Source organism: Centrocercus urophasianus, unplaced genomic scaffold (assembly GCF_019232065.1).
Source record: "Centrocercus urophasianus isolate 14NV4802_14NV808 unplaced genomic scaffold, USGS_Curo_1.0 seq_12, whole genome shotgun sequence".
Classification (NCBI taxonomy): domain Eukaryota; kingdom Metazoa; phylum Chordata; class Aves; order Galliformes; family Phasianidae; genus Centrocercus; species Centrocercus urophasianus.
The window spans coordinates 33,856,884-33,870,332 of NW_024884364.1; the positions used below are offsets into that span (position 1 = coordinate 33,856,884).

The 13,449-nt window shown below is 43.1% G+C and overlaps 1 protein-coding gene across 2 annotated transcripts in view; it reads left to right on the plus strand.

Moving 5' to 3' along the window:
* Window positions 1-3,934: 3,934 nt before the first annotated feature.
* TRAPPC10 (trafficking protein particle complex subunit 10) overlaps window positions 3,935-13,449 on the plus strand; it is a 42,625-nt gene continuing 33,110 nt past the window's right edge. The window contains exons 1-2 of one of the 2 annotated variants that reach the window (XM_042809519.1): window positions 3,935-4,041; window positions 13,365-13,446. In XM_042809519.1, coding sequence (XP_042665453.1) covers window positions 3,963-4,041; window positions 13,365-13,446 — 161 coding nt within the window. In that variant the 5' untranslated portion in view covers window positions 3,935-3,962. Of the gene's footprint in view, window positions 4,042-12,674; window positions 12,694-13,364; window positions 13,447-13,449 lie in introns of those variants that run through there. The other variant, XM_042809520.1, reaches the window with a different exon arrangement.

Genomic DNA, 13,449 nt, shown 5'->3' on the forward strand with positions numbered 1-13,449 from the left:
AAAGGCTTTCAACAAGAACTGTCTCAGTGGAGACCCAAAGACTGACATCATATGTTAGGATTTAGTGTCATAACAGTGAGCTAGGGCTTAATTAACCTTCTAGCCCTTTGGGAGACCTGAGACAGAGGATCCAGTTCCTCAAAAAACTACTGCTACTTCTCCTTCAGTTACTGAGCTCATTAATCTCTCTGGTACTGTACTTAGGCCTAAAGCTACATCTTATTTTGGTAACTTAAAAGTGCTAAATATTTTACAGAGACAATGAAATTCTTTGTCCTGCCTTGCAGAGAACATCACTTAAATAAACCAGTAAGAGAAAAAGAACTGGGGGGAGAAAAGGGAAATGGAAATTCAGGAGCAGAAAGGGGGGTTAGATATGCAGACTTCCGGTGTTTATTTGACACCTGTGCCACGTGGGTACGCACTTCAAAACATATGGGACAGGACAGAAGGGGACAAAGAAATTTAACTCTTTAATTGCTTACGTTAACCACTGCACAACATATACATACAGAAAATGTTAAGCTAGCTTCTTTCTCTGATACAGTCCTCACCTTTCAAGTCAGACTTCATTCCTTCTCCTGGAGGATGTGTTCCCAAAAGCCATAGAAATGACCCAAAACACACCTAAGTAGAAATTAGCCACATAGTATGACTCATCTTATACTGGTGGGACTGCCTGATGGCTGAGTACTGGGTGCATAAGCCTTTGAGTCATCAATAAGAGCAAATATTAACAGGACTAACAGTAGCAATTACAGCCATATAAAATTTTTATGAAGACAACTTTGAATTCTGTTTGATGCTACTGCAGAGAGAAGTGAAATCAGTGGAAAGTGAGCTGGCTTGAAAGCCCAGTGTAGATGAACAATGTGAAATCAGGAAGAATAAACATCAGCTATTGCTACTGATAACAGCTAATGCTTGAAGCACAGTTAGAAAGTTAATAGCAAGACCATAGCCTGCATTTTCAAGTGAAAAGTTTGTGTCCCTTGTTTTCAGAGACAGTTCATTTTTTCCAATGTTGTTTTCTTACTGCTAGTAGGTTCATGCACCCAGAGCCCTGTTCCCGTAAACATCCATCTAAGAGAGTCAATGGAGCATGCTGCAGCCCCTGTTCACAACACAGCTGCCTATGTGGAGAAACCAGACTGCTTAGTAAGGAGGAAAGGAAAGGCTTGCGCACGTTTCTGTTTCAGCAATCTAAACTTCAGAAGCTGAGATGAACACAGGCTCAGAAACCAGAAGTCTCTTCTTGGTCAGGTAGCACATACGGCTTTCCATTCTCTCATACAGATGCCTCCTAGGTTAGTCTATTCCATTACAATGCACCTCACAGTCAATATCCATCACAGTGGTGACCTACTTGGGTAGTGAGCTCACTGCTGTAATAAAACGATAATGCTGATGCTAAGGAGAAGCACTTGCACAAGCAGCAGCTGGCTACAAACGGCCCAAGCTCAGCTCCACATACAATTCCGCTATGCTAGCATGATTAGGAAAAAGTTGTAGGCCCAAAAAACTGGCTAGGGCTGTTGTTTTAGCTTAATGGAAACACCTACACTGGGACTACTAAATCCAAAGAGACTGAAATTCTGTGGCGACTAAAACCTTAATCCCACTGAACCACTGACCTTAGCTCTAATCTCTGAGAATAGGGGACGAGCACTGTACACTAACAGGAGATCTGCTGGAAGAGATTCACACGTATTTAACCCACATTTGCCTGCTTTCATACCTGTGCTGCTTAGGTCTGTGCAGGATGGCCAATGTAATGAATGTATGGAATAAATTCTGTTGGAGCTGACTGGAAGGAATTCATGATTTCTCTACATTTGTAACTTTGTTTTTGTTTCAGAAAACCATGTATTTGCCATACACTTAGTAGTGATACTGTAAACAAATGCATAAATGCTGTCATTTTTAAAATTGCTGAGTTGCAGTGACATGATATACTTTGACTTTCATTGTCCACACACACACACACACACACACAGACAGAAGTAATAAAGTGTTTACATTCAGCTGCTCGTCTAGACATATAGAACAGACATTTTATTTATTGTGCCATATAAATTTTTTAAAGTTTTGGCCTTTTAAAGTATTTTGTATTTGTCCGGGCCAAGGAAACAAAAATAAAGTGAAAGAAAAAAGTTTGTGCTAGAAGAAAAATCTAAACAATATGATTTCTGTAAATATTTAAGACACCCAAAGCACCTTAGCACAGTGTTACTGCAATAAACAGTTATGAGTAACACACAGATATTTTTAGCCCTACCTTAGGTTTATTTAGCTTTACACGTGTATGGAGTGCTCTTCATTTTTTTACCCTTTATGGCAAAAAAACTTTATAGTACGTTTTATATCTTAATTACTTCTGTTGAAGATAGTCAAGTCATTCTCCAAGTTTAGGAAATTACAGGGAAGTTGAAGAAATTGTACACTGCTGGGGTGAACAGTGGCTGCAGTAAAACAAGAATCACAGAATCACAAGGTTGGAAAGGACCTACGAGATCATCTAGTCCAACTGCCCTCCCATTGCCATTGCTACCATAAGCCAAGCCACTAACTATATTTCATAGCTTCTCATCCAGACACATCTTGAACACTGCCAGGGATAGCGACTGCACCAGCTTCCTGGGCAGCCATTCCAGCACCTGAACACTCTCTGAAAAAGATTTTCCTTATTTCTAACCTAAACCTCTTCTAATACAACTTGCAGACATTTCCTCGGGTCCTGTTTGTTGCCGGGGAGAAGAGGCCAAAGCCCTCCTCATCGCAACCTCCCTTCAGGAATTTGAAGGGTGCCAATTTTATGAGTACTTTAATGCAAAACAATCAGATAAAAAAAAAAAAAAAGTGCAATAGCGTATTATATCTGTGTACTCAAAAACTTACATTATAAATCATTAAGCTTTGTGGGCCATATTTGCTGGTATGTTCTAGCTGCTCTTTGTGATTCTGAAACCAAGATGTACTTGTGTGTAGGCTGGCTTTGCCCCAGCACCTCGCTCGCATCCCTTTGCTCACCAGCCCATGCCACATGCTCTGCTCCCTGCAATCCTCCTGCTGGCCTCACACTGCACAAGCTACCTCTCTTCAGTCTGAATGATAAACCAGCCATCTGTCACCTTACTCACTGCAACCTGTAAAGTCCATCTTCCAGATGGCCTGCAACAGAACTGACTGGTGTGCCTGAGGTCACTGAAAAGACAGTGCAGGTGCATGCTCCCACCCAAGCACCTCTGACCACTGTGGAAATGGTTTAGGCTCTTCAGCGTTATTAAGTATGCGCTTCAGAATCCTATGGTTATTACAGAACCAAGGATGGTTTGGGCTCGAAGGGGCCTTAAAGATCATAGCGTCCCAACCCCTGCCATGGGCAGGGCTGCCCCCTCCCTTCAGCTCAGGCTGCCCAGGGCCCCATCCAACCTGGCCTCGAGCGCCTACAGGACTGGGGCACCACAGCTTCTCTGGGCAGCTGTGCCAGCGCCTCACCGCTCTCTGGGGAAAGATTTTCCCCTGACGCCTCTCCTACATCAGGCCACCGTTCTGGCAGACCCTGAGCTCTCATACCAGCGCCCCGCAGCACCCAGTCCCGACCTGGTTCCCCTCAGCGCCCGGCCCGCCCCGCGCAGGCGCACCGCTCTTCGGCCCTCCGCTGCCCGGCCCCGCTCCCCTTTTCCCTCCGCCCGTCAGCAGCCGCGCCCGGCCCGGTCGGCGTCGCCCCTCGCCGGCCGTTCGCGGCGCTCCCCGGAAGCGGTAATGCTCCGCCGGTGATCCAGGAAGCGGATGAGCCCGCACGCCTTCCCCTCCGGAACGGAGCGGCGCGGCGGGGAAGGGGAGCGGGGGCCGCGAGAAGGCCCGGCGGAGGCGCGGGCCGTGGCAGCCCCCCCGGCGGCGGCGGCGTTTCCATGGCGCCGGGCGGGCGGGGGAGCCGGGGCTGAGGACCCCGCCCGCTCATGGACCCCGCCGCGGCGGCGGCCGGCGAAGAGAAGCCGCCGGTGATTTACACCATGGAGAACAAGCCCATCGTCACCTGTGAGTGCTGCCGGGCGAGGAGGGCTAAGGGGCGGCGGCGGCGGCTTAGCGGCGGGGACACCCCGCAGCTTTGTGTGCGGAAAACGGCACCGGGGAGTGGGTCGGTGTCCGCCCTGCCGCCCCTCGTCGCGGCCCTGCGTTCTTCGGGTGTGTTGTGGGTGGTGGTGCATAAGGAACGTGGCTCGAAGGGGTTGCAGGCGCTCGGGGTGCAAACGTGGCGATGAAACTTACACCCCGAACTTCTGGTCGGTGTAGCGCTGCTGGGGGCGAAGAGGAAGGCGTGCCTCTGTGGTGAGGAGGGGTCGCTGCTGGTGGGTTCCCGCTGACGTTATAATTTAATCCTTAACTGTTGTGCTTTAGCTCCGTCTCTGAAAGGCAGACGGCGTGTTTAACGAGCCATGTCCTGTGGTTCCAGTGATGGATTAGTTCCCTCAGGTGTAGAGCACGACGTGTGGACACCAGCCCTGATGGAAAACAGCAGCTCCTGCGGTCCTGCAGGTGTAGAGGGCGGCATGCGGAGTTCACTTAAACACATGAAGCACAGCCGTAGTGCTGCTGATGGATGGGGGTCAGCCACAGAATTCTGTGTGCTTTAAAAGGAGGTTCATCTGTGATATCAGAAACAACAGAATTGGAGTCACAGAATATCCTGAGTTGGAAGGGACCTGGAAGGACCATCAAGTCCAACTCCAGGTTCCACATGGTGCCACTCAAAATCCAAACCCTATGTCTGAGAGCACTGTCCAGATGCTCTCTGAACTCCAGCACTGGTGGCCGTGCCCACAGCCCCGTGCATCCCGTTCCCCGCCCACCGCCCTGTGGTGCAGCCCCTTTCCCTGACCCCCAGCTGCCCTCCCCTGACGCAGCTCCATGCCGTTCCCTCGGGCCCTGTCGCTGTCACACAGAGCAGAGCTCAGCGCTGCCCCTCCGCTCCCTGTGAGAAGCTGCAGCTGCCATCAGGCCTCCCCTAAGCTCCCCTGCTCTGGGCTGAGCACAGCAAGGGGCCTCAGCCACTCCTCATGTGACTATTTGCACTTTTATCAGTAAGGCCATGGTAATGCTTTGTGTGCTTACAGAATAAAAACTGTTCCACATTTGCGTGCTGTCATTGTACAGAGTCAGCTCTATTGTATTTCCTGACTAATGATTTATGTCTTAGACTGATATTGATATTCAAGTGTAAACTCCTAACCACATAATTACAGAATTGTGTGTGTGTAAATACATATATAGTTTTCTCCAGACTCTTTTATAACTGTGCTTTTCTTTTTCTTAAACTTTTTAATTGATTTTGGATGTAGCTCCTAAATAGAAGTCAGTGATATCTTTGCTGAATATTCTGTCCTTGCCTAATTCAGACACCTTTGAAATCCATTTCAGGTCTAAAGACAGAAAAATGAACATACAAGAAACACATAAAGGATATCACTGACTGTGCAATCTACTGTAGGGATTCTGCAGGGCTGTTGTAGTCGATCTTCAGAGGTCCCTTCCAACTCATGTGGTTCTGTGATCCCCATTGGTGTCACTGTACTACTCAGGCTGAGGTGGAATGTTCTTTAGGTTTGCTGGTTTTGTGTTGTGTCCGGAATTGGATTGTGTATGTATGAGTGAGAGGAGATGGGCTGCATATCAGTCCTTACTGTTCCTGTATGATTGGAGTATGTAAAGTACCTTTCAGTTTGTTGAAGTACGTGCAGCTTTACTTCAGGCTCTCTGGCCTCTTTGTGCAAGGAAACTTTCAAATTTCCAAACGCTGAATTTCATCAGGTTTCAATCAAGCCCAGGTATCTGATTTTAAAAATAATTATTTTATATAGCGTATGTATTTTGTGTTTGCAAAGTGTTTTAGACTCATCACTATACAGTATGATGGCAGCATATCACAAATGAGATACAAGGTAAACATGATGCATCATTTGTGTGCCTTGCTGCTGGACAACAGGAGCTGTGAGCAACCATGACAGCAGTATGGCAGTAAACCTTTTCTGATGTGAACTGGAATTGATTGATCTGACAAAACTGAATTCAGAAAATAAAGTAACTGAGCAAAAGCGCTCAGCAGTGATGACTCTGGTGAATGTCGTAAGGGTGATTTGCTATCATTTTCAAACATTTTTTTTGTGGTGGGAACACATTTTGTTTTAGCAGCTTTTGTTTCCTTTCTTCTCTGTCCAGAGAAGTGGACTTGGAGATGATGGAACCTCAAATAAATGTGTTCAACAAAAATGACTTTGGCGAGGGAAAACATTTCTGATCATCCATGAGCAGATGAGGCTTGGTATTTTAGGAAAATAGTTGCTGGATTTGTATTGGTTTGTTGGAAAGTACATTCGGAACTACAATATTAGAAACCATTCAATTACTACAACTTCTCTTCTGTTTTGTTGTCCTGGTTTCAGGCAGTTAAAGCTGTCTGGGATAAGTGTCCTGCCCAGGAGGTGCATGTGAAGGGGAACAGAACTGCAAGGAGATGCAAGGACAGGTGGTGGAGTCTCCTTCTCTGGAGACTACTCAAGATCTTCCTGGATGCTGTCCCGTGTGGCCTGCTGTAGGGAACCTACTTTAGCAGAGAAGTGGGCCTGATGGTCTCCAGAGGTCCCTTCTGACCCCTCTGATTCAGTGATTCTGTGACTAGCTTTTGTCTATGTGAAGATAAGTGAGGTTGTGTCTCAGAACAGAAGTGTTTATTTCCCTTTGCTACAGGATTTAGATTAATCTGTCAAATAAACATTTATATCATGAAATGCTCCTGTTGACTTCCAGAATTTATTTTTGGTAATTGAGAACTGAAGAGAAAAGTTTGGTATGAAACTTGTTTTTACGACACTGTACATATAGTGATATGTTGCAAACAAGTGTTTTTACCTACGTGAAACATTTGAGCATATTTTCAAAGGAATGCTTCTGTGGAGAAAAGAACTGGTAGAGTTGTGCTTCCAAAACTATGAGTTTGTCTCTGTTGTGCAAGTAATCCTTTGCCAAATTGACAGACTCCTGAATGTAGCACTGTGGGTATGTATGCTTTGTCCCGCAAAGTGAAAATGGCAGCTCCTATGTGGCTTGTATAATTGGTGCCTATAGCAAATGCAGTTTTTAACTGCGTTTATTCTTTTCATATAACTAACAAATCTGAAGACAGTTTCTGTAGGCAAGCAGACAACTGTATTATGTAAGAATGGAGAAGGTTGTATATGCACAGACAGGTGCTGTTCCCCTGTTGTTTTTTCACCTTTCCTCAAAATGGCAGCATCCCATGTAGTATGAAGTCATTCTTGTCAGTTAGGCCTGAGTGCTGTGATGACTCCTTTCCAGAACAGTTTGAGGCACGTTTTTGTATTGTCAGTCTTAAACCCAGTGGGGACTTTCACATATCCAGATGTGGATATTCTCACTGCAATACATTACATTGCAAGCGCTCACTAGTCAGCCTCCAGCTTTCTCTCACTGCTGCAGAAATACTATTTTTAGTGTTGTTAATTGTTTTTTATTCAAAGAGGCAGGTTGAGCCTCAGACATCTTGGACTTCGGTATCTTCCTTGCAATGCTGACTTGGCATAATCTTTAAGCAAAGTCGATTGCTTTCTTAGCAAACCTGAACAATGCTGCTTGCGTTTCCTGGGTCGCATTTTAAATTTAATTTGAGAAAGTCTTTTGAATAGTAATATGATGTTCATTAAAATACATGCCAACCAAGTGTTCTGATTAAAGAACTTGTCCTTATGTAGCTGGTTTACACGTCAGTTACTTTCTGTCATTATCCACATAAAGAGCAAGTTGAAGGCTATAGACCGTCTTGGTGAATGAAGTAATGTAATAGTTTTCTCAGAGCTTTTCTGCCATGCTCTTCTTTTGCAATTATTGTCAAGCAGTTGAATGCTCCTTATCAATACGTAGTGTCTGTTTATATATATATAAAACTGTGTGTATAATTTGTTCTTGCGGTCACTGCTTTTAGTAGAAAGAACTTTCTACTTTATATCTCTTTGGGGAGAATAGGTTGCATCGCTTTCATCAGAATGTGTTGTGATACAGCAAGAGCAAGATCATCGTAAGCCTGAGAATGGAAAGTGTCTGCAAATACCTACAAGAGCAGCAAAAATAGAAAGGACGAATGAAAGCAAAGAGAGTTTTAGATCTTTTTAGAATAAGAAGGAGTACCTACTGTTAAGGATACTATCGTGGGATTGAAAGAGCTTGATTCAGATGATCTTGTTTGTATCACTAGTAGGTAGAGGTCTTAAAATGTGCCAAACAAAAAGTGGCATGTAGCCTAATTGATTTGATGCTAGTGAGACCCTTTAAACAACTACATCCTGCAGAAGTGTGTTCTGTTAGCAAACAGGCACTTAAGTTGTTACCGTTGAGGAGGTGATCTGATTTTATTCTGTACTTATGTCTAATTACCTTTATCATGAGAAGAGGCAGCATATTCTTGTTAGTGTTAGCTCCTATCTTATAAACATGGTGGTGCAGCGCTAAGATGGAAAAACTTAGTACCGGAAATTTCTTCTACAGGTTACAAGTGAATTAGGTAGAGTTCTTGTATAGCAATTAAGATGTCTTATATTTTACCTTTCAGCCCTCTTTGGGAAATGAATCCAGGTTGGGGAGCAGGAGGACCTTTTAAAAAATGAAAGCAAAACAACAAAACCCCCAAACAAACAGCAAATGAATCCTTCCAAGACTTTAGATGGATACGCTTATAACAGGCTAGTGAATTCTGAAGAAAAAAAAAAATACCACAGCAGGACTTTTTACCAATTTTATTAATAAATGAGATCAGAAAGATTAGTGTTGAACAGTATTTGAGAATAAATGCTCAACAAACCACTAAAGTGTAGTCCTGGCACTGTGCTCCTTCAGAAGTTCTTAGAGCCTTTTGTCTCACGTGACAGTTTTTCACTGATGTCAAAGAAAAATATTTGTCTGCTTTACTCATCTGACGTCAGAGGTGTGCGGGTTTTTGTTTCTATTTTCTTAACACTGCCTGTGTGGTTAGTTAATGGATTGGAATGATTTCATTCAGAAGAAAATATTGATTTGGGAATGTTCAGATAGTTCACTCAGAAGCATCTAGAAAGTTTGAGATGTGCTGGGGGGAAAAAAAAAAGGTTATTGTGGATTTTGGTGAGATTGGGATAGGTCTCAAAATGTTATTATGGTTCTTGTGCATCAGCCAGCTTGTCACAGAGTACCTGTTCCTCTTGGGGATCCTGGACTTGTACCAAAGTACCAGGGAGTAAAACAAGAAGGAATGGAGAAATGAAAAACTTGGAACCAATAGCATAAAATTTCAGTGAGTAGCTTGAACCTTCATGTGGACTGCTGGAGTTGTATTTTCTGGAGTGCTCAGCCACCTTAGCATTATGCTGTCACCTTGTCACCTAAACAAAGGGTATTTTGGCATTGGTTGTTCCTTTCAGTTCTTGACTAATGTCACCCTTGAATTTTTTCCACAGGTTTAGCTTTATGGTTATGAACTTCTCTATAGGGATATAGCCTATCCCTGAACCACAGATTGATACATTCTTTACTCAGTTAGGCAATGAGGTTTACTCAGCATTCATTTTAGTAAGTTTTGCTTCTCTTTTGCTTGATTTTGCCATCTGAATGCTTTGGATGTCAATTTGGTGGATGTCAAGTGGTTGCCAGTCATAGAAAGCGTAAGTTAAAATGATTTTTTGGCTCACTGTTTGATCTGGGCTTGTGGTAAAACTATGTAAATCATTTAAATCTATTTTGATTTTTTTATTTATAAATATATTTATTAGATATGCTTAGAGAATATAGTAGAACTAAAGATGCACTCTTCTGGTTGTTTTAAGTGATAAGGGATGTTATTTCCTAGTTATGATCTTTACCAGGATATTTAGGTCTTGTTTAATTCTGTCAATTCTTCAGAAGAAGGAAGTCCTTCTTTAAAAGGCTGTTGAGTTTTAGTTGTAGGATTCCAGAATTATTTTTGTTTCCCTCTTACACACATCCATCTTTCTCTTCTTAAGCTGTGTCTGGTCATCCTTTACGCTTTGGCTCTACTAGTGACAATCCTTGGAGTGAAAGCTTAGTGTTGAGGCCCTTCCACTGAGATGAGTTTGCTACAATATGGTTGCTTAGGCATCCATCCACATTGTATTTATTTTGTTGTGTCTGCCTTTTTTTAAGAAGATAACATATTTAAAGCCATTCTCAGACTTTATATATCCTTTTTTATTCCCCCCTTTCCCTTTCTTTCCCCCCAGACTTTGCAGTTTGTTGTAAGTTGGAGTTCCAGGGGTACTTGTATTCTTGGAAATGTTTTGTTCAAAATTTAGTTAGATGCAAGGCAAAATTCATGTGTGGGTTTTTTTTGTTTGTTCATTTTTTGTCTTATTTTAAGAATATTTTAGGAAGTAGATCATGCATGCAGCAACTACTAATGCTTCAGGGGTGCATACAGAACAGTGTGATACTTTTGCAGTATTTCATGTCTTTTGAGTCTTGGGAATCTTACGCAACAACTCTCCCAAACAATCCTGATCTTCTAGGAATTTTTATTCTGTTGTTTAGGAAGGCGATACTCTTACTGTCTGCTTATATTGATGTTCTCCACTTCCACTCCAGTAGCAGGCAGTTGACCTGCATCTTGCCAGTCTTACGGTCCTTTCTAGGTTGTACTACCACCTCACAGAATCGTAGAATGGTTTGGGTTGGAAGAGACCTTTAAGATCATCTAGTTCCAAGCCCCTGCTATAGGCAGGGGCACCAGGTTGCTCAAAGCCCCATCCAGCCTGGCCGTGTTTCCAGGGAGGGGACAACCACAACTCATTTCATGTTTGTCCCGTGTCAGTTTTATGCTAGTGCTGCCTGCTGATAACTTCATATTCAGTGTTTGATGAAATGGCTCAAACTTGCTGATGACAGTAGATATAGGGTCTAGTTGAGCAGAACCTGAAATACTGCAATCCTTTGGGTGTTTGTAATACTTGGTGAATATGTTTGGTCCGTGTTCAAAAGATAAGGTGATGTAGTTTGCATTGGAGGTCCGTTCTCCTTTTTCCCTCTAATCATTGAGGACAGCCTTGCATGGATCACAGATACGTTCTTATGTGCCCTCAAATTTAGTGCAGGAGAAAAAGCTCATTACAACAAATGAGTTTTAAAACTAATGTAGTCTTTCTTCAGTTGACAATGTGGTGTGGTTGTCTGTAACAGGAGGGCACTTAAATATGTATTACCATTTGGTATTTTTTCTGTATTATGGAACTGATCTTTTTACTCAAGATGTTGAATTCTCAGACATTCTGGGGTGCAAATTGGATTTTTAGGTGCAGCACAGGACGAGCGCTTTGCTGTGCTCCAGAGGCAAAACCTGTAGTTCTCCTTTCTTTGTGTCAGGCTCCAAGCTTCCCAGGCTATCTCTTTGATGTGGTCAGCGTGCTGCTGCTAAATCACTGAGCCATATTTCACTTTCTATGGGCAGTAATGAGTTGCAAATCAATAAACAGTTTTTTATGGCCCATCTTAGGAAGATGTTGTAACTTGGTATGAGATAGCTTTAAGCAGTATTGCCAACACTTGTTTCAATATTCATTTCAGAATTTGTTTATACTATTAAATTAAAGATTTCGTGTGCTGCACTTAATTCAAACAGAGCAGGAGGTAGCGCAGAGTCGAGAGTGAAGTGCTTGTTTAGTAACTTTCTGGAGACTTCAGGCTCAAGCAGTAATCATAGAGTAACTGTTGGTTTATTTTTAAGCAGTTTTAGGAAATGGTATGACTGAACAACAGCTGTCTTGGTCAGATGTCAGAGCACCTGGGTTTGCTTGTTCTGGTGTTTCATCAAACTTGTTTGTTTAGTATCTGATGATTGCATTATGCTAGTGGCTGATGGTCAAAGTGATATATTAGAGAAAATTAGGAAAAGATGGGTGGACTGTAAAAGATGCCAACCTGATGCCAACCTAATTCTCAACCAGAGGAGGGCCACTAAGATGATCAAAGGGCTGGAGCACCTCCCCTACGAAGATGGGCTGAGGGAGCTGGGCTTGTTCAGCCTGAAGAAGACAAGGCTGCAAGGTGACCTCACTGCAGCCCTCCAGTATTTAAAAGGGTATTAAAAAGAAGAGGAATCAACTTTTTGCAAGGATAGGCAGTGATAGGATAGGAAATGGTTTTAAGTTCAAACAGGGAAGATTTAGGTTGGATGTCAGGGGGAAGTTGTTTACTATGAGAGTGGTGAGGTGCTGGCACAGGCTGCCCAGAGAGGTTGTGGATGCCCCGTCCCTGGAGGTGTTCAAGGCCAGGTTGGATGGGGCCCTGGGCAGCCTGGTCTGGTATTAAATGGGGAGGTTGGTGGCCCTGCCTGTGGGGGGGGGGGGGGTTGGAACTTGATGATCCTTGGGATCCCTTCCAACCCATGCCATTCTCTGATTCTGTGTTTGTAATTAAAGTTTGGTAAGCTCCTATTAGGAGCAGTTTCTTGTTCTGCGCACAATGGGAGGGAAAAGAGAGGATGTCAGGTTCTTCTCCAGCCTTACCTCTTCTGTTCCATAGAAAGGCAAGAAGATCCTTTGTTCGGGTTGGGCTGTACAACAGCAGGTGATTATAAAGATTATAAAGACAAGTGGAAAACTGCCAGGAAGCCGACTTGCTGTATGCCTGTTTAACATGGTAATTGGAAAACATAACTCTTCAGCTCCAGAGATCCTGAGAAAGGTGTGGGGGAAGGAAAGTGAGAATGCGGAGCTTCTGGAGGAAGGAAAAAGGATTTTTAAAAAAAATTAATTTGCAGTCTCAGAAAAAGGGGAATGCAGCAATTCAAAGATAAAGCCATAAGGAGCAGAAGAGAAGAGAAACCACAAAGAAGAGAGCAATAGCTGAGATAACTTCAGGGCAGCATGCACGTGAGAGATAGCATAAATGATATCACAGCTAGTATGGGCCAGCTCATTTTCCCAACATCAGAATGCACACGTGTCATAATAGGTATTAGAACTCTGATCAAATGCTATGAAATTTATTTTTATAGCCTCAGTCCTATTCTCACTGGAATGTGTTTATTTGCCAGAAGTGACATGCATTATTTTCTCTTTAATTGTGATGGACTATTGAGGCATTGTACCTTGTCTAGTATGGTTGATTGCTCAGTCAGGAAGTTATAATAGCATATATATTATGTGCCTTGTTGAGGTGTTCTATTTGGTTATGTTGGACTCAAGTGTCTGAAGCAAATAAAAATACAACTTTTATATTGAAACAAATTAAAGTGTAGTTTAGTAATGTTTGGTTTTTTTTCTGTTGTAATTTGCACATGGTGATAAATTATTTTATTTCATGTTTAGGTGCTGGAGATCAGAATTTATTTACTTCCCTGTATCCTACGCTTTCTCAGCAGCTTCCAAGAGAACCCATGGAATGGAGGAGGTA